The sequence below is a fragment of the Helicoverpa zea genome, chromosome 27, assembly GCF_022581195.2.
Source record: "Helicoverpa zea isolate HzStark_Cry1AcR chromosome 27, ilHelZeax1.1, whole genome shotgun sequence".
Classification (NCBI taxonomy): Eukaryota; Metazoa; Arthropoda; class Insecta; order Lepidoptera; family Noctuidae; genus Helicoverpa; species Helicoverpa zea.
The window spans coordinates 4,272,758-4,294,725 of record NC_061478.1 but is presented as its reverse complement, the minus strand read 5'-3'; the positions used below and the strand labels follow the sequence as shown (position 1 = coordinate 4,294,725).

The following is a 21,968-nucleotide window of genomic DNA, read 5'->3' as shown; positions in this document are numbered from 1 at the left end:
TGTTACTAGCAATTATTCGCACAATGATGCATTGACCTAAAGGTCATCACACTATGTATCTACTTCCATATTGTAGATAGCAGTGCCAAATTATGTGCTCCTATGACCTTTTGCCTCGTGGACCGGTAATGTGCGTTGTTTCGGCATTTCTACGCTTGCAACGTTTTTGTTAGTTACTTATTCATAGGAAACTGAGGTAGTGTGGGTTTGACTTGTAAGGTACAAAAGATAAAACCAAAATTTATCTAGGTAGGCACATAATACTCGCAAGAAAGTCCACACTCGACAGTCAAAATAAGAACAAGATAGTCCAGGCACTGGTATGTAATATAGTGAGCTAGTATGCAAAATATGAGGGCAGAATTCTGTGAATGAGGTTGACCTAAAAAAAACAGATTAAACCACGGCCTTGCAGCTGAACACCAATGGTTTACAAGGAATAAATGAAACAACAAATAATAATAATTAACAATTTAATGAATATAGTCAACCTTATTAACCAATTATGCATAACACAACGCAACTCAAAAACAAACAAAAAAATGCTTATTATAATACAAAGGTGTACTTTAAATGCTCTGTAAAATACATTTATTATAAAGTAATTATAAAATACAAATAATATCAATTTCTTGATGAATGAACAATTTTCGGAAATATATCTAAGGTAAGAGTTAAAATATACTGTGGTCTTCTATGATTTTCAATAGACGTTATACAAATTATTTTAGTAAGTTCAATAATATTGTGTAGGTACAAAAAAATTAAGAGGTCAGCTTTGTCCATAAAGATTATATAATAAGCAAACGGATCCTTTCTTGACTTTTCGTAACTAAAGTAATCGACAAATAACCAGTGTAAAAAGTTTCGTATTTTGCAAAAAAGCCACATAATCTTATTAGATCTAATTATATTCTAAAACTATAGACATACCTAACCAATGTACTAAAAAGGCCGTGTAATTTTTAACAATAGGTACACATGAATACATTTAACTACACACATTTCAATCAATTTCTAGTCCCCAATACTGGATTATATTTATAACAAAGAAATCATTAAAAGCCAGTACCTACAATAATCCATAATAATTATAATAAAACTCGAAAACTGCACGTGAATACGATAATCCGCATTGCGGAAAACGCAGTTCCGTTTTTTCGGACTACGGCATTCCGGAATTCGTAATACGCCAATTCTCGTTTGTATGTATGACAGTGTTATGTGTAACTTCGATATGTCGGATATATAATATTACATTTTAATTACAAATAGGTATTATACTACAGAAATATTTTATAAAAATACATGATAGTAAAATACAGATTAACAAAATTACCAGCAGAAACATTATTTATAACGAGTTGTGATTTCGTAACTTTGCAAAGAAACATATTATAAGTATATAAAACATACAAACCATCTTACAATAAGTACTATAACATTAAATTATTATACTTTGACTAAACAATTAAGTGAATATTTCTATACAAGATAAGTTTTTGTGCACTTTACCTAATGATTAGGCTATCTAAATATTATTTAAAATACTTACATAATTCCTAGTTCGTATCCCACTTTTTGCACGCTTATTTTACATATACATAATTATCTATTGTTATTATTAATTAAAGTACTGCTAGTACATAATGAACATCTATTTAAACATTAAAATTCATTCTAATCGGCAAACAAATATAATATTTAGGTACATTTAACCCGTTGTATGTCAGAACGCAAATATACGCAAGACAATTGATTTTCTATTGTTTTATATTTAGCGACATACAAAAGCATTTTCTGCGGGCATGACTATTTAAAATTACTTATTTATTTACTGAATGGAAAGTATGTATGGATCTTTGGAAGTATTATTGAAGAAACCTAACAAATACTGATAAATTATTTCTCATTATCTGTTAATTACTGGAAGCCATTGATTTTCTGATATTCCTGTTTCGTAATCTGAAGAAATATCGCTAAAAACTATTATTACCTAAATAAAATTAAGTGCAGTTTTCTATACATACAAATAAGGTATCTACACGATGTTCATTTTTCTAATTTTAATCGAACTACTTAGAATAATTTCCTACAATCTTGATGACTACTATGACTCGAAATTATTAGTCTGTTATGTCAAAAAGTTCACAACTCAATTGTGTATTATTTTGATCTAAGGAGATAATATAAAATACATTCACAAATAAGTCCAAGAAAAACCCCCTTGAAAAGATTTCATTTCCAGAAAATAAGTACTTGAATTGAATCTAAAGAAATACTATTGAGAAAATTTCGCAAAAACAGCTAAGTTGCAAGTTATTTACATTAACAATGCAATTAAATGCATTATTGTGACTATATAAACAATTACAACCTACCGTTAGGCAGTGTTTAAGGTTTGCAATGAATTCTTTAGCGCATCTTTAAATATAGGCACACAACAGCAACTACAGACATCCAAATACATTTTGAACTTTGAATATTTACATTATTTTGTGAAATTATACAATGTTGCTTGGTGCTGAAGCATTTTCTTATAAGTACACCAGTAACAGAAAAATATTTTATGCAGCAGAAAAACTACAGCAACGGAGCACTTTAAATCATGAGTAACATCAACTCACTTGCAAAAACCTATATTCAAGCTGAGTACTGCTAGAAAAACAACATCTATATTTCAAGATTTTCTACAAAGAAGACAGGGGTTTCAAGGACTAGTGAACGAGGTCGAGATGTCCTTGAAAACCTGACGCTATGGTCTTTTAAAGTACTGTTCGTCTACTCGCTTAGCGAGAGCTACTAACGACTCGTGTTTCCGAACGGTTTCAGCTAATTTGCGGCAAGGAAGACGCGTTGTGATGATTGTGAATACGTGGCCGAAGATTAGGGCATCCAGTTCTGTGGGGCTGTGGAAAAAAAGGATTTTAGAAAGGTAGTACCTATGATAAAAGAATTATATGACTAATGTCTAAAACAAATGTAACAAATGATCGTGATGATTTTACTAAACAAAACTTGCATCAATGTTATTTACGCAGATTCTTTGAGAATTAGATATACATAATATGCTCAAAGTACACATATATCTAATAATACTGAAACTAGTTACCTACATAAAAGTTAAGTATATATTAATAGAATTTTTATTTAGGAAACTAGCTAGTAAACAACATATTGCTATCTACATAATTTCTATTACCGAGGCGACGCATAAAAATAAACAAATATGATCAACTATTGTCTACACAAAATGAAGAACCATATTTCTACCAATAAATTAAAACATAACACACACTCACATTTAATTTGCCATTCTGCATAAACAAATGAAACGAAGAATTGACAATTAACTAAAATTTTATTGAAAACAATAAAATACCTAAACTAACTGTGGCATAAAATTGGAAAATGGCACCATCCAATTAATTTGGAAATCGAAAAATGTGCATACTCAAAATTTCAATTCAATAATAATTGTCAAATAATGTGTCGAAAGAAAAGAAGGAATGTATTAAGATAAATAAATTCAACATTTGTTATACCTATTAATTACAACTTTAAATAGGTACATGCAAATTTCTGAAATAAAAACATTAAAAAATATTTCATGCCTAACTGTATTGGTTAACATTAAACATTTTAAAACAGGTAACGTTTCTCCTAACTGTCAAAAACTATCAATACGCCATTCCGTTTTGTCAAAAACCCGAAATGTCGTATAAACGGATTGTCGAACACGGAATGTCGTATTAACGGACTGTCGTAGTCAATTTAATCAATGTCGGCGACTGCAGTATAGTTATAAGCCGCATTTCTTTGACGCAAATAGTTAAGTAGACTCTCAACGCTTATTTCCTCATTGCTTGGCAGTTTAAGCGTGGACTTAGAATCTGTAATATCGATAAAACATATTTTAGCTCTCCTAAACGAAGCAGTGGATGCTGGTTGCTGAAGATCAAGCAAAGTGGGGGAGCCTTGGGGGAGGCCTTTATCCAGCAGTGGACGTCTTTCGCACGACATGACGACGTCGCCTAAATGCTGTTTCAACTACTACGAAGAAACGCATTTACGATATACATATTTAGACAATACGTCATCAACGGGTTTACTGTTTTTATACGCAATTTTCACATCGATAACTAGGTACCTATGACATTCACTGGTTACCAGTGAATCGATTTAGACGAAATCCGGCAGGGTGATAGACGGCTGGGGAAGATCCAAATGAAAACATGAGACTAACATTGTAAATAAAAAATCAAATAATAATATTAAAAAAAAAAACAACCTGCGGAAGTAGGGGTGCGCGCAAACGGTGATTTATCCGAATTCTCAGTAGAATCTTTGTCACTACTCAAATCTAGTTCGCATTCCTTTTGGGAATGATTGCTGATTCGAAAAAAAAAGTAAGAATTAACGGGATGATAAAAACTAAAATGTACATTAAAAAAAATAAGAAAAATCAGCCATCGTAAATAAATATAAGACAACCAAAAAATGGTAAAAGTCTTCTTCTTTAATCTTTGAGCATGGCTAACTTCACAGTGATTGGTCAACCCGTAGAACTGTTTTTGTTACTGAACTATCTACTTTTTAGAAAACTATCAAAACTACAAACTAAAAATGACAAAAATACCTCGTTTCCACAATCAAAGTTCTTGCAGAAAGTATATTTAATTTATCTTTATCTTGCAAAACGCTGTCCGCATAATCGTCATCGTTTATAATCATAACATCATCAGGGGTACAAGTTTCCAGAGAATTCGATGTTTCGGTCAAATCGTTCTCTTCAATCGTGTCCAAATACTCGTTAACTTTCACCTCGACCGAGTCATACTTCGAATCGTCCAACGCATTCGGGAAAGCGATCACTTCGAAAGGATCAGTTTTCTCGTTATCCAAATCGATTTTCTCTGCAAAATCGTCGAGGACCTCATCAACTTTATCGAGAATATCATCGATTATTTCGACCACCGAATTGTATTTCTCTTCATCGACAATCGGGTCTGTTTGGCCCTCATACTTGCAGGTTAGATTGCCTTCCTTGGATGTCATTATTATTATTTGCTTAGATGCAAAAGGTTTGAAGCCTGCATTGAAATTATTATCTGTACTTTTGACAATAGTGTCATGACAAATGAAATCCTGCTCTGCCAAAATGTTTTTTACGGGACTTTTAGGTGCTACTAGATCCTGCGATCGAATGGCATTAATCAAAGGGCTATCCGTTTTATTGAAAGACTTCAAATGCAGCAATAGATACGTTGTATGCATGTTTATGCCCCTTCCACACAAAAACTACCGAATGGATTTTGATGAAACTCGGCAGTAATTTGCTAATACATAGGGCCAACATGTAGGCTACTTTTTATCACTATTGAGGAAGCTGTTCCCTCCAGAACCGATGTTAGACACAAAATTACCATCTACCATATTCAAAATTCAATTCTTACCAAAAATATCCCTTTCCCTATTTATCATATTATCCTTGCTACTATTTCTGATGCTCATACGAGACTTCTTGGTCCTCGTGCTGCGTTCAGACGCGGTCCGCTCGGGGGAAAGTCGACGGCGGGATAGTTGGAACGCTTGCGATACTAAATACTCCTCTTGAGTCTATAGTGGGAATAAGGAGTTAGGAAAGGAATCTTAATTGGATAGATTTTTTGAGAATTAGTGGATTTGGTCAGTGGGAAATTTGGATAGATTTATCTAAAGCTACTTTGGAATACGGCCAAGTGTGAGTCGGGCGTTTCTGATGCTCATTCGAGACTTCTTGGTCCTCGTGCTGCGTTCAGACGCAGTCCGCTCGGGGGACAGTCGACGGCGAGAGAGTTGGAACGCTTGCGATACTAAATACTCCTCTTGAGTCTACGATTGGAAGACGGAGTTAGGAATGGAGTTGATATTGGAAAGGTTTTTGAGAATAAGTGAGCGGGAAGGGAAGAGTAAAGGCTCGGGATTTCGGGAATAGGACTTTTGCTGTTTTTTTTTTTACTGTGGGAAATAAGTGTAGTTTTATCTGAAGTTACTTTGGAAATCGGCCAAGTGCAAGAAAAACACAGATTACTAAATAGTTTTACTTTGAGGTAATAGTAAGTAATAATAAACTTAATATTCTGTGACAATTTGAAGCGGGCATTTTCGTTATCACACCAAAACGAACTAGTTTTCAGTATTCGCTATTCTAACGACAATAAAATAAATAATAATCTACGAACATTTCAAATATCTTACTATTATGCCCACTTATTTATATACTATTATTAACCTGGTGGCAGATAGACAGCGAAGTCTACGATATACTGTAATACCCTCGCACTATCTACGAGTACCTATCTACCAAAGAAACATACCGTCAAAGTCATCTGCGTCAAATTATTGCACCTCAGCAGGTGTTTAAGCAGAGAGCCCGTGATCAGTTTGATGAGCGCTCCGGCCCTCGCGCCGGACGACATCAGCACAGCGCGCGTGTGACCGTACACTAGCGCGTCTACGGGGGTCGGGCTGCGGGGGGGGCAGTTAGGAGGGGGTGAGGAGGGGGAATAGGGGGGGTGTTAACAAAAGTATGACAAAAATACTTGTTATTTTTAGGAAGGGATGCAGTGAGTTGGAGTTAGGTGGATAAAAGTCGGAAGGTAGGATTAGGTATACGTAAAGCCAGCCTATCCAGAAATAAAAAAAACGTTGGCTCCGAAATATTTTGAAGTCTTAAATAATAATAAGCATTCGATTGTCAACCTATGTTCAATTACAATTTATGTTTTAAAGTTCGAATACATATTATGCAGAATGGCAATTTTAATGAAAAAAAAAAAACCTATTTATAATTTTTGAAAAATATTTTTCTCAAAATTAAGCTATTCATATTAGTAATAAAGTTTCCGTCAAATAAGTTCGCTTGTCCGAAGTAAGAAATTCTACAAATTACTCATGCGCACAGGGCCGTCTTTAAACTATTTGAGGCCCTGGGCACATTAGGATCATGGGGCCTCTGTGACCTTGAGAAAACACTATTTAGTTATAATATATAAAGAAAATAGACAAACAAGGTTCTAAATTTATTTTTATTTAGTTACTAACTACACTCTTTTGCAAAAAAAGCGGGCGCCTACTCGAAATCTTGGTTTTAAGGACTTTACGTGTATTTTAAAGGGTTTTAATGACTGTAATATGTTACTTGCATCAAAAGAGACCAAGCATGCGTGAGAGTGTATTCTAAATTTGAATTTTGGAGAAATGTTAAGAAACTGGTTAAACCTTGCTTGGGATTCATTCCTGGTAGAAAGTTCGTCGGCGTTTTGAAAAGTTTTTGAACTGATTTTCAGAAAACTGATAATGCAGTTTAAATGAATGATTAATGAACCTTTCTTTTACATCAAAACATTTTTTAAGAACTATGCATCTTTGATAAAATTTTCACCTGCTCTAAATGGTCTATGTATAATGATGTTGATGGCAATGTTAAGAGTTTCGGTATTTTTGTGTAAAGCCTTCTATTGTTTAGATATTGTACCCATGCGGTTTAAAGTATCCCTTTCTGATAAACAAACACAATTTAGAGGAGTCTCAGTACTTTGGATTGCGACTAAACCAATTTGAAGTTAGCAGTGCCGATCACAACTCGTCTCCTATCAGATTTTGACATTTAGAAAATACCGAATTTTGGGATAAATATTAAATTAACCATATGAAAAATGTTGAGGAGGGTTAAAGCTATGCAAAAAGTAAAATTATTGCCGCGTTGAAGCTTTCGATAACTCCATAGGTGTCGGGTTACTAAACTATGTTTTAGCAGAAAAGGTGTCGTGAATTCAAAATTATTGGCCGAAGATATGTTTCTTAAGAAATGAGCAGGTAGCCAATTATTGTTATGATTTAAGCAGGAAAGTGCTGTAGATACACGAAAACCTTGGCGCAGGCTTTTATTTCACAAAATGTCCATTTGATGAAAACACGTTATTTGAACGCTCAGACTGATAGATCTTCAGAGGTCTGCGGGGTTTCCCCGGAGGCGCGGTTGTTGAAAAATCTGTGGTTACGAGACCTCAATACTTCATGCTTACAGTCTATCCGTTAATTTCTGTATTTTGTAGAATTTCAAGATTTTTCAAACTCTGATAGGAGACGAGTTGTGATCGGCACTGCTAACTTTAAAGTGGTTTTGTCGCAGCCTAAAGTACTGATACACCTCTTAATCATGTTTATTTATTAGGAAGGGATATTTAAAACCACCTGGGTACAATATCTAAACGATCGAAAGCTTTACACAAAAATACCGTAACTCTTAATATTGAAATCAATCATCAGTATGTACCATTTAGAGCAGGTGAAAATTTTATTAAATATGCGTAGTTTTACAAAACTGTTTTGACGTAACAGAAATGTACATTAATCATTAATTTAAACTGCATTATCAGTTTTCTGAAAATCAGGTCAAAAACTTTTCAAAACGCCGACGAACTTTCTACCAGGAATTTGTCCCAAGCAAGGTTTAACCAGTTTCTTAGCATTTATGAAAAATTTAAATTTAGAATACACTCTCACGCATGCCTGGATAACCCTTTTGATGCTAGTAGCATACTTCAGTCATAAAAACCCTTTCAAATGCAAGTAAAGTCCTTAAAACCAAGATTTCGCATAGGTGCCCGCTTTTTTTGCAAAAGAGTTTATACAAATATAGGATATATAAAAAATAATCAACAAAAGTAACTAGCTTTGCATAAAATCCTTAGATTAACCCTATGTTGATTGCAAAGTTACCCTTCTAGATTTAAGATGAGGAAAATCGTTAATGACTTCTTAAAAATCTATGGTATTGAGAATATCACATTCTATGGACATCAGCGACAATCTAATCTAGTTAATCTCTCTTGAAGCATTGTACTTCTTAATTCATTTTTTATTCGTTTCAATTTGGAGAAGGAGCGTTCTCCGCTGCAGTTAGTTATCATCATGGTTAAAAATATTCTCAATGCAATTTCTACGTTAGGAAATGTGTCTTCAATTTTGTTTTGCTTTAATAGATTATATAGTTCCTGTACACTGTTAGGTGCTTGAACATTTTTAAAGTATTCTTTTAAATGTTCATTATCATTCTTTTAATTGGTCATTATCATCAGATTTCTCAAAATTAATGTTTTTTGGTAATACCTAAATATCGGTTATCATTTGGTAATCTGGCAGGAACTAGGGGGCCCCATTCGATCGCGGGGCCCTGGGCACTTGCCCATAGTGCCCAGTGGAGAAGAGGGGCCTGCATGCGCAGTAGTTTATTTCTTAAATTTTGACACAGTCACTAGTCGCTAACTTCGGACAAGCAAATCTATAGTATCAATAGTATTTCAAAATTGTCTTACGTGTTTCCAAAGAAGTAATCTCGATCGCCGAGCCTTTGACTCAAGGAGTTACAACATTGCTCCACCTGAAAATATTTAAGAAAATATTATAAACTAGCAGATCCCGCGAACTTCGTATCGTTCAATCCTTCCCTGGACCTCTACAAACATTTTAAAACCAAAATCAGCTCAATCGGCCCAGCCGTTCTAGAGTTTTAATCAGACTTACGAACAACAATTCATTTTTATTTATATATATAGAATATAGATAAATAGAGTAAGTAAATATCATACCTATTAAGTATTTTTAAAAAGCATAGTAAAAGCTCTTTTTATATGTATATAATTTTACAACAAGTTTAAAACAGCGTCATCGTCCCTTATGAAAAGTCCATTAACATTATTTGAATTACATAAGACTTTAACATCAATGAGCAAACCACATAATTTTAAATTGCATTTATACATATACCTACATATAAATAGGCACTTACAATTTTGATAGGATTTTTTACACAAATACATATTTACCGAATAAATACCTACCTATTGATTAAGTAACTATTACTATTGTCTCTACATTCATATTTAGCCACATTTTAATTTCAAAACTGCCTTTTTAAATATTAAAATAGTCTATCTTTTTTTAAGTGCCTAATCAAATCAAAAATACTATAGACATTATTTAAAACTTTAATTAATACTCACATCAGCCAAAACCTGGTCCAAGGTCTTATCATACCAATGCAGGGCCTTCAACCGTTTGATGACAGCGTTCCTCTTAGCCCTGGTCTGCAGCCAGCCCAGAGGCCAGGGGTAGACCGACGAGTTGCGCACCTTAGTCACCGCGTTGAACGTCTCGTTGTCCACCCACGATATGTACAGCTGGGTGAACAAATTACAGTGTTCAGTCCACTGGACAGATTGCATTTATGACCTACCAACATTGAACATTTATATCCATTTGGGTTATTTCACTGTACTATGTGGACTTCTCGCTTACGCCAGGCATCGCTTATTAATCTTTAACAACACAAACTTATGTGTATAAAATATTAAATACAAAAAAAACGCGCTTTCACGATCCAAATCTATTGAAACGAATAAAACGATATCTAGAGAAAAGATTTAAGGCCCTTCCTAATATTTTTTACTAGTGGTTTGAAGGGCTCCTTTACGCGGTGTCCTGCGTGAGCGACGAACGCGACGCGACGCGACGCTGCGAACGCGACGAACGCGATCAACTCAAAGGAATTCCCTACATGCGGCCTATGTGACAGTCTGCGGCGAGACGCGACGTAACGCGTACTTGTTTTGAGGGCGACCAGACGCGACACCGCGAACTATTCAGAAGCGTTGATTGTTGTGGGACAAAAAAAAACATAAATATTAAAGAAATCGTTTATTAGTACAAACAAGTTGGAAGATTGTTGCTGTCTGTACTTTAAATATGAACTTTCAAGCAAAATTGTAACACAACTTCTCCATGATTTGAGAAGTAATGACCAAAATCACGTAGGACATCTGTCGCGTATAGCATCGCGTCGCATTACGTCGCGTCGTGTTGCGTCGCGTCGCGTCGCGTTCGTCGCTCACGCAGGACACCGCGTTAGGCTCCTAGGTAAAATGTAGCCTATCCCAAAATTCTATCTATCTGTTAATAGGAACTTGCGAAGTCGAAGAGGAAGATGTCCTGGATAGAGCGAAGTGGAAAAAGAAGATACGAAAAGCGGACCCCGTCACAAGACGGGATAAACGCTAAGAAGAAGATATACGTTCCAACGCATTTCTACTTCCAAGGGGACCTACTGACTACCCGTGAGGACTGACAGAGGTGTTTAAATGACAGCCGGGACCAACCAATTTATCATGCCTTACGAAACAGGGAATGACAGTGTACAGTATACTGTACAGTTTGAATTTTATTTCATTCTACATTATTGACCCAGCTGTCCGTACTTTTATATAGAACAATCTATTCCCAGCGTGCTGAAAGAACAATTTCCCGCATCTGGACAAAAAGTATTTTTTTTCCTTTCTCATGCTTCTGACTGTGTACCAAACTGAGCCCTCCTAATAGACAGTTACTTTTGCATTCCTGTTAAACAATTAAGCGCCTACGACGATCTAAAAACCTAGAGAAGAAGGGGGTCCACATTTTAAAAAATAGCTAGCAATGCTACCAACCTCAGCATTAACCAGCACATTAGTAATGAGGCTCATATATGCCCTCATCTCAGCCTTCTCCTCCGTGCTGAGCTTGCCGCACAGCGTGACGCCCTTGTTGGCCGCGAACTGGACGATGGGCTCCAGCTCGGAGACCACGAACGCGCCGCACTTGATGAACGGCACCCGCCCCGACGGAGACATGAATTCCGCGTTCCAACGCATTTCTACCTCGAAGGGGAGGTTGCACATCTAGGGAAGAAAGAAATGGTATTTTATACTCCATTTGAGCAGGCACTTAATCCAAAAGATAAAATTTTTTGATAAATATTTCTATTTAAAACCTCAGTTTAAAAATTAAATGCGGCTAAAAAACAATGTAAATACAATAACAAGTATTGGTTGATCTGTCTTATAATTATTTTCAGCAGTAACATTTTTTTTTTAATATGGGTTGTTAAAGCTAACAATCTAAATCTAGTCTGAGGTTAAATCTAATCTAATAAAAACACTAAAAATAAAAAAAAAAAACAATTTTAGGTGCATCTGCCTACAAGTCGGTGTCTAATGGATGTTACTAACCACTCAAGCGTCCAAGCCGCGCGGTGATTCTCGGCCCACCTGTCCGCGCATGAAATGTCAATTTCTTTTTTACGACCAAGCGAGACTCTTTCAACAAAAACGATTACTACTGAAAAACTACAATAGCTAGATTCGAATAAAAAATACTCACGGAAAGCTAAAAGAACGTAAAATTTTGTTTGATTAAAAGTAAATTACTTTAATTAATATTATAGGATGATAATAAAGTATAAAGTTGAGGATATCAAAAAAATATCGTATATTTTTTTTATTCAGAGTTTTATAAGAAAAATATAGTGGTTACTGGTAACAATGTTTCTTTATTATATTAGTACAGGATATACTCTTTTAAATGATACCAATATCTTAATATAAATATTTAGTTTTCTGTCTTGAAAAAATAAACAAAGTTAAGTGTTTCTCAAGCGGTCACTGGGCCTCGGGCGACGTAAAAATGTGCCAAGATGGCCGCCCGGCTAATAGCGAGTTCACACGACGAGGTTGTTTTAATGATTTTTTTTATTTTTTTTTTTTAATTAAACGTTTACTTTTATATAATTTTATTACATATCCTTTTTTTTTATTATACAAATTATATTAAATAGAAAAAAAGAAAGTGGTTATTGGTATTACAGTAAAAAAAAGACACTGTAAAACTGAAAAAAAAAAAAACCAGTAACAAACATTATAATGCGCAAGGGCCTAAGCTCAGTAAAGCCCCATTTTTTACAAACCACAAAACATTCCCAAATTGATCATAAAACGCTCCGTGTGAACAAACCATTATTTACGTTGTAAGTAGATCAGTCCAAGGGGAGTCGGCTCACCAACACTAAAATCATGAATAACGTCTTAACATTTTAATCATTATAGACCCCATCTCAATGTATTTCGTTTGTAAATGGCCATTAACGTGCTAATAGTGAACGATTCTCGTATATTTTGCATTTATTTAACAAAAATAACCAATTAGAATACACTGTAAACAATAGAAAAGTATCAAACGATGATCTTGTAGTGATCGTATAACTTTTCCAACTAAATTATACTATGTAAACGTTTTGAAATTGTCGTAATAATACATATTTCGTAAAGGAAATTTCTTCACGTTTATTTTGATATAAAATAACAATCTAAATAAGGTATAAAACAAGAAACTTACCACATTTTTGTCAAGAGCTCCACACACAAAAAAGTCACTGGTCAAAAACGACGAACTGTCACTTCAATATATTTTTTTATAAATTTAATGTTGCCATTGCACAGAAAAAATCACAACTCACGGATGACAAATTTCATAACGCGCCATCTAGTATCAATCAACTATATTAATACCACCTGGTTATAGCTCTGTACACGTTTAAACTGAACGATGTCGTTCGGATACTGTAGTCACCATGGACGCTTAAGGCAAGAATTTTTTTGGTGACAGTTGTCACCTCGGACGCTTGAGTGGCTAAGTTAATTTTGCCACCGACTTCTAGGCCGATGCACCTAAAATTGTTTTTTTTTTTTTTTGTGTTTTAGTGTTTTGGGAAGTCAGTTTAATTTTTTTGTAAAAAAGTTTTTTATTTATACAGTTTTTCAGTGACACGAATATGGTTGTCACTATCCATATAAGTGGAAAGTTCTCATCAATACAAAGAATATAAGCCCAAATACGAGGTATTTTACATATTCAGTTGTCGAGTTCCCTCGACCCTCTCTGGTCTCCATGATCAGGTCAGCTCCAAACCTTCACTGTTGAATAGTGCTTTCATGCATACACCTGAGTGTCAAGTTTTTACCCTATGTATGCCTACAACTTTCGAAGATTTCCCTCGATTTCTCAGGGTTTCCATCATCAGATCCTGACCTGATAACTATGGGACCAACTGGCAGCTATTCCGCGTCGAACAAAAAAAGAATCACGTAAATCGGTCTATAAACCTCGGAGTAATCGATGTACATACATAGAAAAAAAAAAAACATACCGGCCGAATTGAGAACCTCCTCCTTTTTGGGAAGTCAGTTAAAAAATAATCTAATCTACAAATATGAAGCTTACCTTCAAGAAAGCCTGCACAGCGAGACAGCTGGCGTTGTCCGGCAGCAGGATCTGCTCCACCTCGTAAGGTTGGAACAACTTCACGTTGTCCGGCCATGGCTCTTGAGCTGAAATACATTGTACGGTGATTAAATTACATCGGTGATGATGGGATGATGAATTCTACGAATATTTTGTATGTTGACTTCTTGAATCCCTTCGCATGATAGAATGCTGCTATGATTATTTATAGTTTTTAAGCAAAAAAATGTAAAACGGACCTTGCGCCTTAGGAATGCTCTACAGTCTATCTAAAGGTGGTGCTGACATCGAAGATAGATTCGCGCTCTGAGCCTTTTTTCCAACTATGTTGGGGTCGGCTTCCAGTCTAACCGGATGTAGCTGAGCACCAATGCTTTACAAGAAGCGACTGCCCTACCTGACCTCCTCAACCCAGTTACCCGGGCAACCCAATATAACCCTTGGTTAGACTGATTTGGAACATTAAATGCACATGGTGAAGATATTTAGGATTCTTTCAAATAACGATGAAAATGATGTCTTATAAATTCAGATAACAATGGTATTATGTCACATGTGGCATTCAAAACATTACAACTAACAGGCATAAACAAAGGATAAAAACAAAACAAAACACCCAATTGTGTATGGGTTTCACATTAACATATTAAAACTGGGTTGTCAACTGAAAAACACTTATGTATAATTAATAATCAATTAAATATAAAGTCATTGCAATTTATGGGATTTACCAATTCAGTTTGTTTTAATTTAGTTTAACTAACTAACTATAATATGAAAAAAATATTATCTCACTAAAGTAATATGTGTGGCAAGGAAAAATGAGAACTTTCAAGGATATCATGTTATCCCAAAAGAAACATAGCAGATACTTTAGATTCTTGTCAATAAAATACCCATAGGATCTGTCATCTGCATACTTTGGCTTCTTTTGGATACTTGAATGCCAAGACAGTAATGCAATCTTACACAACTGTAACAATGAGTGATGATATCATCATGACATCATCAGACAGGCTAGACAATGATCATCATTCAGAACTAATCTGCTGCATAACTGAAGTTTTTGTAACTTTATACTTCTATATTAAAGAGGAAACATTTTTTGTTTGTAAAAGGCTCCCAAAGAAGCATATTGAAACAATATTTTACTGTTAGGATGCTCTTCCCAAGTAAAACGGGAAATTTTGAGGGGTTGTCTAATGAAATTTTTGATACTAGAAAAGTGCTGTTTTCAGTTTTTTTTTTAATTATAAGTTTTTAGGACTACATCACTTGGATAGGTACCACAGTAGATTTTAGCTAGAATAATCAAGAAGAAAAAACATACAATTTTCAATGGAATCATTGAAGCATATTTTTTTAGAAATGTATAAAATTTATCTTTTTGAACAATTTAAGGAAGAATTTATGGGGTACATATTTTAAGATAAGCACTTTCCATAGATATTTTATAGCATCTTTGTCAATATAATTTCATTTATTTCCATAATTAATTTAGTTACATGATTTCAAACTAAATACATTTTACTTACAAGGTTCTACATAAACAAATTGGAGTATGAGAATGTTACGTATGCACACTTTCACAACATGTCTAAGTTATCACAATAAAACTTAACTTCAAGACTTAAAAAGTGAGGTTATGGACATAAAACTAAAAAACAAACTTCAACGTATCAGGAACACGACTTGCACATTATAAAGGGATCGTAAAGCACACCACGAGAAAAAAAACACAGTTTTTAACAGAAAAAAATACTCAAAATCACACACAAATCAAGAATATTATACCAAATTCAAACGGTTCGTCGATTCTTAATTTCATAGCTCTAGCTGTGTTACACTGTGTCCGAAAGTCCAAAATGACGCAACACCAGTAATATAGCACTATTTAGGACACCTTGGTGCTAAAATTAAATATTTGTGTCAAACAAAACAATATCAATAATGCAAACAAAATTATGTAACTTTCTTTCGTCCAAAATAATGACGATTTCTCAGCAAATAACTTACCATTCAGTTGAGTGATTATAGAATCCGTTATATGTAACTCTGGCATGATATTTAAGTTATTAACTAAGCAATAAGTAAATAAAATAATATTATTTCGTAAAAATACTGAATAGATGTTCTGAAAATCCAATTCACGTTTAGCGTATAGCTGACACTACTGACAGCTGTCACAATCTTAAGGTGTTGCCAGTTGCCATTTCAGACTTGAATAGTATAAAACCAACAGCTTTTCAACCTCACGCCAAATAGTTTTCCTAAATAGAAGTACACAAAACAACATACAAGCAACTTATTTGCATTGTATATTTTTTTCAAGAAACATACACCGTATAAAAGCCGATCTTTCAGTTTAAACATGGACAGGAAAGGTGAAAACTGTCGAGGGCGTGCTGGCTTTGCACACACTACATTCACTCCCTTAGCAAGAATTCAATTAAACAGTTTTATACCAAAATTAAAACAAATTCTTATAAATTACCCATTTGAATGAGCTTGGTCATATTATCGCCCACACACGCCACATTGTTATTGAGTAAATTAATACCAAAAGCAAATTCTTCATCATCAAAAAAATCAAATGGTCGATCGGAAGGTTCCGCTTTGTTGCCTCCCACAGAGGTAGCAGATTTAGAATTAATTATATCAATGTATTTGTTGAAAATCGCTTCTCCTCTGCTAGGTGATGATGAGCGGGTGGTTGCTGGCGATTTGGTGGACCTAGATGTCCAGTCTCCAGATACTGTATTTCGCGGTTCTCCTACGTTACATGCACTCATTTCGAAATTTTGATCCGTCCAATAAACCTAAAAATAATATAACAAAATCAATGTAAAATACTGATGTCACTGTATACCTGACATTTTGTTTTTTGGTAGCTTTCGTTATGAAGTTTGGTGGCATATCCAACCACTTGTAGCAATAAAAAGGTCCATTGGTTTTATTTGGAGACGAAAACTATTTAGTTTTTCGCGTATCCGGAAGAATAGATGCCGTCTTCCAAAAAGTGGGTTTTTAATTTATACCAATGTTGTGTCGTATGAATAATATTTAATGTAATGTGATCAATCATTTATGCGATACTACACATTCAATCACAGTCAACGCCTACCTACTGTAGGAAATTACCAAATCGACTATAGATAGTTCAACTCAGATTTGCGCGCGGCCCTATGTGTGCGTCGGCTTGTAAATATACAACTTTCATTCGTGTGACAGTGACGTCGTCCGAGCATGACGTGTTCTCATCGCTTTTTGTTATGGGTACAGTCGTTTACGAAAATGTCTAGTTCTTCACGGAGAAAATGTTTTAAGGAGTCAGTAGCGTTTCAAAAAAATGAAACAACATTCAAAGCTTTTTATTATTACATTTTACAGTTTATCATTATTTTCTCATACGGCTTTTCAAATTGACATTGACAGTATCTAAGAAATAAATGAAGTGAAATATCTAAGATGAATTAAATACTCCTTACATATTTTCTAGCTCGGGGTACGCGGACAATAAATAAATGTGTGGACTAAGAATGTAAAAGACCTATAATTTAGTATAATAATGGAAACAAAATGTGTGGGGAATTTAAAAAAATTATATTGCTTCGCATAATGTCGACCAAAATAAGACGGAAATAATGAAACTCATAAATGAACGTTTAAGTCAAATTGATGAAGGGATGTTGGGTAATACTTGTCGACATGTACAAAAGAAAAAAGAAGAATACTATAGACATTTTGACATGGAGTCAGAATTTATAATTAACATTGGTGAAAGTAGCGAATCCGAAAATTCATCATTTGATTTTTCAAGTAGCGATACAGAATCATTATAAATAAATAAACTAAATTACGTAATAACTGTACTTTAAACAGCCGTATACAACCCCTAAATAACTGTATTTGTACCCGACTGTACCTCTTGTCACGCACACAAAGTCACTGTATATGTACAAGGGTTACCCACACATAGGGCCGCGCGCACGACTGAGTTGAACTTACTATACAATGATGCGATCAATTTTTGGCAACATTGATAAATAAATACGTCATTGTGTCCGAATTAAATTCACGTTTATTTATGTGATAATTGTACGAAAATACATGTTAGAAACATAAGTTAAGAGCATAAAAAACACACAAAAATGGCAGACGTGCTAGATATCGAAAATTCCGAAGAATTTGAGGTTGACGAGGATGGCGAACGTAAGTAAAGCAGCAATGTTTTGATGCTCAGTTTTCACTAACATTACTCAATTACTTCTGGTTATTAACTGTTAATTCGATTTCCCTTGTCAATTACACACATAATTGTCATAAGACATGCTATATTTGCTGTATTAACTATTCGTTTACACAAACTTTTTTTTAGGTTAACTTTCTAGTTGAATGAACTGAATTTAGCTCAATTTAGGATTGGAATTCCGTTGCACCTGCTATGTATCAACGTTTAATATAGTTCAGTCAATATTCTGCAATGAATTATGAATGTATTTCGTGTATTTTTCAGAGGGAATCGCTCGTTTGAAGGAGAAGGCGCGAAAACGTAAAGGAAGAGGTTTTGGCAGTGAAACCGGCAGTGGAGGCGCTTCAGAGAGAGGCAACAGGGGCAGGTAACTATTTCAATTTAAACGCAAAAGGATTGTATGCCAAGAAAAATCAGCAAAACAGTTTGCATTAAAATCAATTTTGTTGATGATAACAATGATTTTTTCTGTATGGATAAACCAAAGATTAGGAATCAAACTTAGTGGCAATATCTAAGTATTCCTCATACTCCAAATATTTTTGGGCATTTTCTTAAAACCTTGATACAAAAATTGCACCTGCCATGTCTTATTGCATTCCTGAAATCCATAGACTATTCTACTATGCTAATAACCTTTTTATAAGACTATCCAATGTAGCACTGGCAAAGGAAATACATGTTCAGCCACTGCAAGCAGTGATACCTCCTTTCCTAAAGGAGATGGCCAAAAAAAAACCCAGAGTCGACAGGAACTTCATATGTATGATTGGATTCAGTATAATTTGTGGATTTTAAAAAGTATTTCAAAACATCTAAAAACCATGGGGTTCTCTTTTTATAACGTTTTTTCGATCAAGATTTTAGTTCACAAAAAAGTTTACTTTTACTGTTTGATGTTCGTTAGAAGTTGAATGCAGACTCGTGATTGGACCGTTTTACATTGCTAAGTCATTTGTTATATTTGACAATGTCACATGGCGCGATTTTCAAAGACAATTTCTCCAAAAACATTTCATAGCCAGTTGTGAAGGTTGCATGTAACTGCGAAACCTCTCCAAGTAGGTAAGGTCGGTGCTTAATCGTATCTGGAGTGGTTAAATACAAGACCTTTTAATCACCAGGCCAACTCTGAAACTATGGGGTTGTTACTAGTGGCTTGTATAATGTTAGTTTACTTTGCTTTTTTATGTCCCTTGATGTTAATAATCTTTAAAATCAACATATATTCAACATAACCTATTTTTGCGATAATATGAAATAGCTCCTATACCCCATGGATTTCAGTCTGGATTTTTTGGCACCATCAAAGGTCTATCATAAAGAACCTATTGGTAACCATTTCATTGCTGTCGATTCTGGGTTTTTTTTCTATGAAAATTTGGCCATCTCCTTTCTAGGTATGATAGCTTGGCGCCTGAAGGTGATGGCAACACTCCAGGCCCACAGCGGTCAGTGGAAGGTTGGATTCTCTTTGTCAGCAATGTCCATGAGGAAGCACAGGAAGAGGATATACAGGTAATTGTGGATTTTCATAATTTAATCTAATTAACTGTGTGTATGCCGCTAATTATGCTGTGTCTCACATATATCAGTGCTCCAGCATTCAAAGGGTCGAGTATTGAGTCCTAAAGAATGTAGAATAGTATGGTACTATTTATGACAACAGACGTAACTTATTAAACTTGACCTTACTTACTGAAATTCTCAGCCATCTATTTGTGGTCTTTACATTTACATATAACTATTGTTCATATTTAATGTAAATACTTATTAAGGTAAATATAATTTAACAATATATACAAGCAAAACTCAGTACATAAGAATTATGGGATATCTGATAAGTCCCTGAGTGTGGGGAATCTAGATCTTATGATAAGATATTACCTAGATAGGACCATCCGATACATATACTGTAAAACAAAATACAATAAATAAAATCACGCTACTGTAATAGTAATGCTTCTTATTACAGAACCAGTTCTCAGAGTTTGGGGAGATCAAAAACATCCATTTGAACCTGGACAGACGTACCGGTTTCCTTAAGGGTTATGCTCTGGTGGAGTACGAGACTTATAAGCAGGCTGCTGTAAGTATTCTATCTTATACACAGTATACTAGTTAGAAAAAACTACAATCATACGTCCCCACTCAGAGACATAGGGGTAGGGACGGGTAGGTACCGATCAGGGCAGGTATAATATTTCAATATAATCCTATTCACTCACTTATAAAGAAACAGGTTGTAAGTTATCGGTGCTGACTACTTGGACCGTACCATACGGGTCTAATTTTGATAGTCTTTAAGGACAGATTCACCTGTTTCTTTATACAGTCAACACTGTACCGATCGGTACTGATCTGTACAGATTTGTCTGCACCGGAAACCTGTTTCTTTATGTAAGCACCCTTAGATATCTTCAGCCTTACGTATAAACGTGAATTAAATATAAGTAATACTTAAGGGCTGTTTAAGAAAATTCTTACTTATAAACGTTGCTTAAGCATGTCTTAACTTTCATTTAATCACTACTTAAAACTTTAAGTAGTGATTAGTTAAAATGTTGCTTAGAAGGTGATTAGAGATTTTATAAGTAAGGGGGCTTATGTATATAGTATTAGTTCCCACGCCAGTGAAACCACTGGCAGAATCTAGTTTTTAATCTAAATGTTTGTCCCTCCAGAGTGCTCGTGAGGCCCTAGACGGCGCAGACATCTTGGGCCAGCCGATATCCGTGGACTGGTGCTTCGTCAAAGGCCCAACTAAAGGCCACAAGAAGAGGCGATAGAATCTAAACTTAATATATAAGCTTTACTTATAAACATTGCTTTTTATTTCTGTGTGAGTTTTGTTCCCGAATTGCGTTAGTGTGTGTGAGATTTTGGTCCTCGATACGGTAAAGTTTTATAGCTAGTTATTATAGGGTAATATTATGATTTATATCACAAGGAAATAAGAATCGGAATTGCAACAAGTTGAATTAAGTTCTTTATTATATTTGCTAGAAGTACGATAGTTTGTTTGTACCATAATGTGTTGTAATGAAAAAACAATGTTTATAAGTGATTGTAATTATGTCTGAACAGAGTTATGTATCGCACTTTGTCATTGCACCAATATTCATATTATAGACAAGAAAGTTTGTGTGTGTGTGTGTTTGTTACTCTTTCACGTAAAAACTGCAGTCAAAATAACATATAGGTACCTACTTTTCTATCTGGCTGCGGAAAGAAATTTCCAACGGGACGCGATTGAAACCGCTGGCGGAAGCCAACAAATAATTACATAATTTTCCAATTTTACCAATAAAATAATACATAGGTGGCGGGATTTTGTTACCAATATGATTTACATATATAAAGATACCATACATTTATGTATCTAAATAAAGTGCTTTGCGTAACGCTGAATTAACTTAGATGTAATTTTATCTAAATATAAGCTTTCTCTTTCTAATTTGTGTTTTACTTACCTTCCCAAAATGTCTACTTACCGTCCCACTCATTATCGTTGTTCGCGAAACTTAGATGAGAAAGTAGGTACTGAATTTACTTTCAT

The 21,968-nt window shown here is 34.6% G+C and overlaps 2 protein-coding genes across 3 annotated transcripts; one reads left to right on the top strand and one right to left on the bottom strand.

Annotated features, from left to right (window-relative positions):
* Positions 1-456: 456 nt before the first annotated feature.
* LOC124643569 (metaxin-2) lies at positions 457-16,339 on the bottom strand. 2 transcript variants are annotated; one of them, XM_047182598.1, is made up of 7 exons: positions 16,174-16,314; positions 15,952-16,067; positions 14,137-14,243; positions 11,529-11,759; positions 10,050-10,226; positions 9,363-9,427; positions 457-2,909 (listed from the first exon to the last, which is right to left on the bottom strand). In XM_047182598.1, exons 2-7 carry the CDS (start codon positions 15,983-15,985, stop codon positions 2,756-2,758), a joined length of 768 nt encoding a protein of 255 aa, XP_047038554.1. In that variant the 5' UTR covers positions 15,986-16,067; positions 16,174-16,314; the 3' UTR covers positions 457-2,755. The 2 variants fall into 2 exon arrangements, with proteins under 2 accessions (XP_047038554.1, XP_047038553.1); XM_047182597.1 differs by lacking the exon at positions 15,952-16,067 and having other exon boundaries at positions 16,174-16,339.
* Positions 16,340-18,176: 1,837 nt separating this feature from the next.
* Positions 18,177-21,866, top strand: LOC124643570 (RNA-binding protein 8A). Its single transcript, XM_047182599.1, has 5 exons — positions 18,177-18,369; positions 18,674-18,776; positions 19,810-19,927; positions 20,385-20,498; positions 21,094-21,866. Exons 1-5 carry the CDS (start codon positions 18,309-18,311, stop codon positions 21,196-21,198), a joined length of 501 nt encoding a protein of 166 aa, XP_047038555.1. The 5' UTR covers positions 18,177-18,308; the 3' UTR covers positions 21,199-21,866.
* The last annotated feature ends 102 nt before the right edge of the window (positions 21,867-21,968 follow it).

Bases quoted from the DNA above. Each gene is read 5' to 3' on its own strand.
- LOC124643569 (XM_047182597.1), bottom strand. From the start codon at position 16,219: ATGCCAGAGTTACATATAACGGATTCTATAATCACTCAACTGAATG. The intron at 11,760-14,136 runs GTAAGCTTCATA...TTTCTTCCCTAG, and splicing joins CTGTGCAGGCTTTCTTGAAG to ATGTGCAACCTCCCCTTCGA. The intron at 10,227-11,528 runs GTTGGTAGCATT...TTGTTCACCCAG, and splicing joins ATGTGCTGGTTAATGCTGAG to CTGTACATATCGTGGGTGGA.
- LOC124643570 (XM_047182599.1), top strand. From the start codon at position 18,309: ATGGCAGACGTGCTAGATATCGAAAATTCCGAAGAATTTGAGGTTGAC. The intron at 18,777-19,809 runs GTAACTATTTCA...TCTCCTTTCTAG, and splicing joins GAGAGAGGCAACAGGGGCAG to GTATGATAGCTTGGCGCCTG. The intron at 19,928-20,384 runs GTAATTGTGGAT...TTCTTATTACAG, and splicing joins CACAGGAAGAGGATATACAG to AACCAGTTCTCAGAGTTTGG.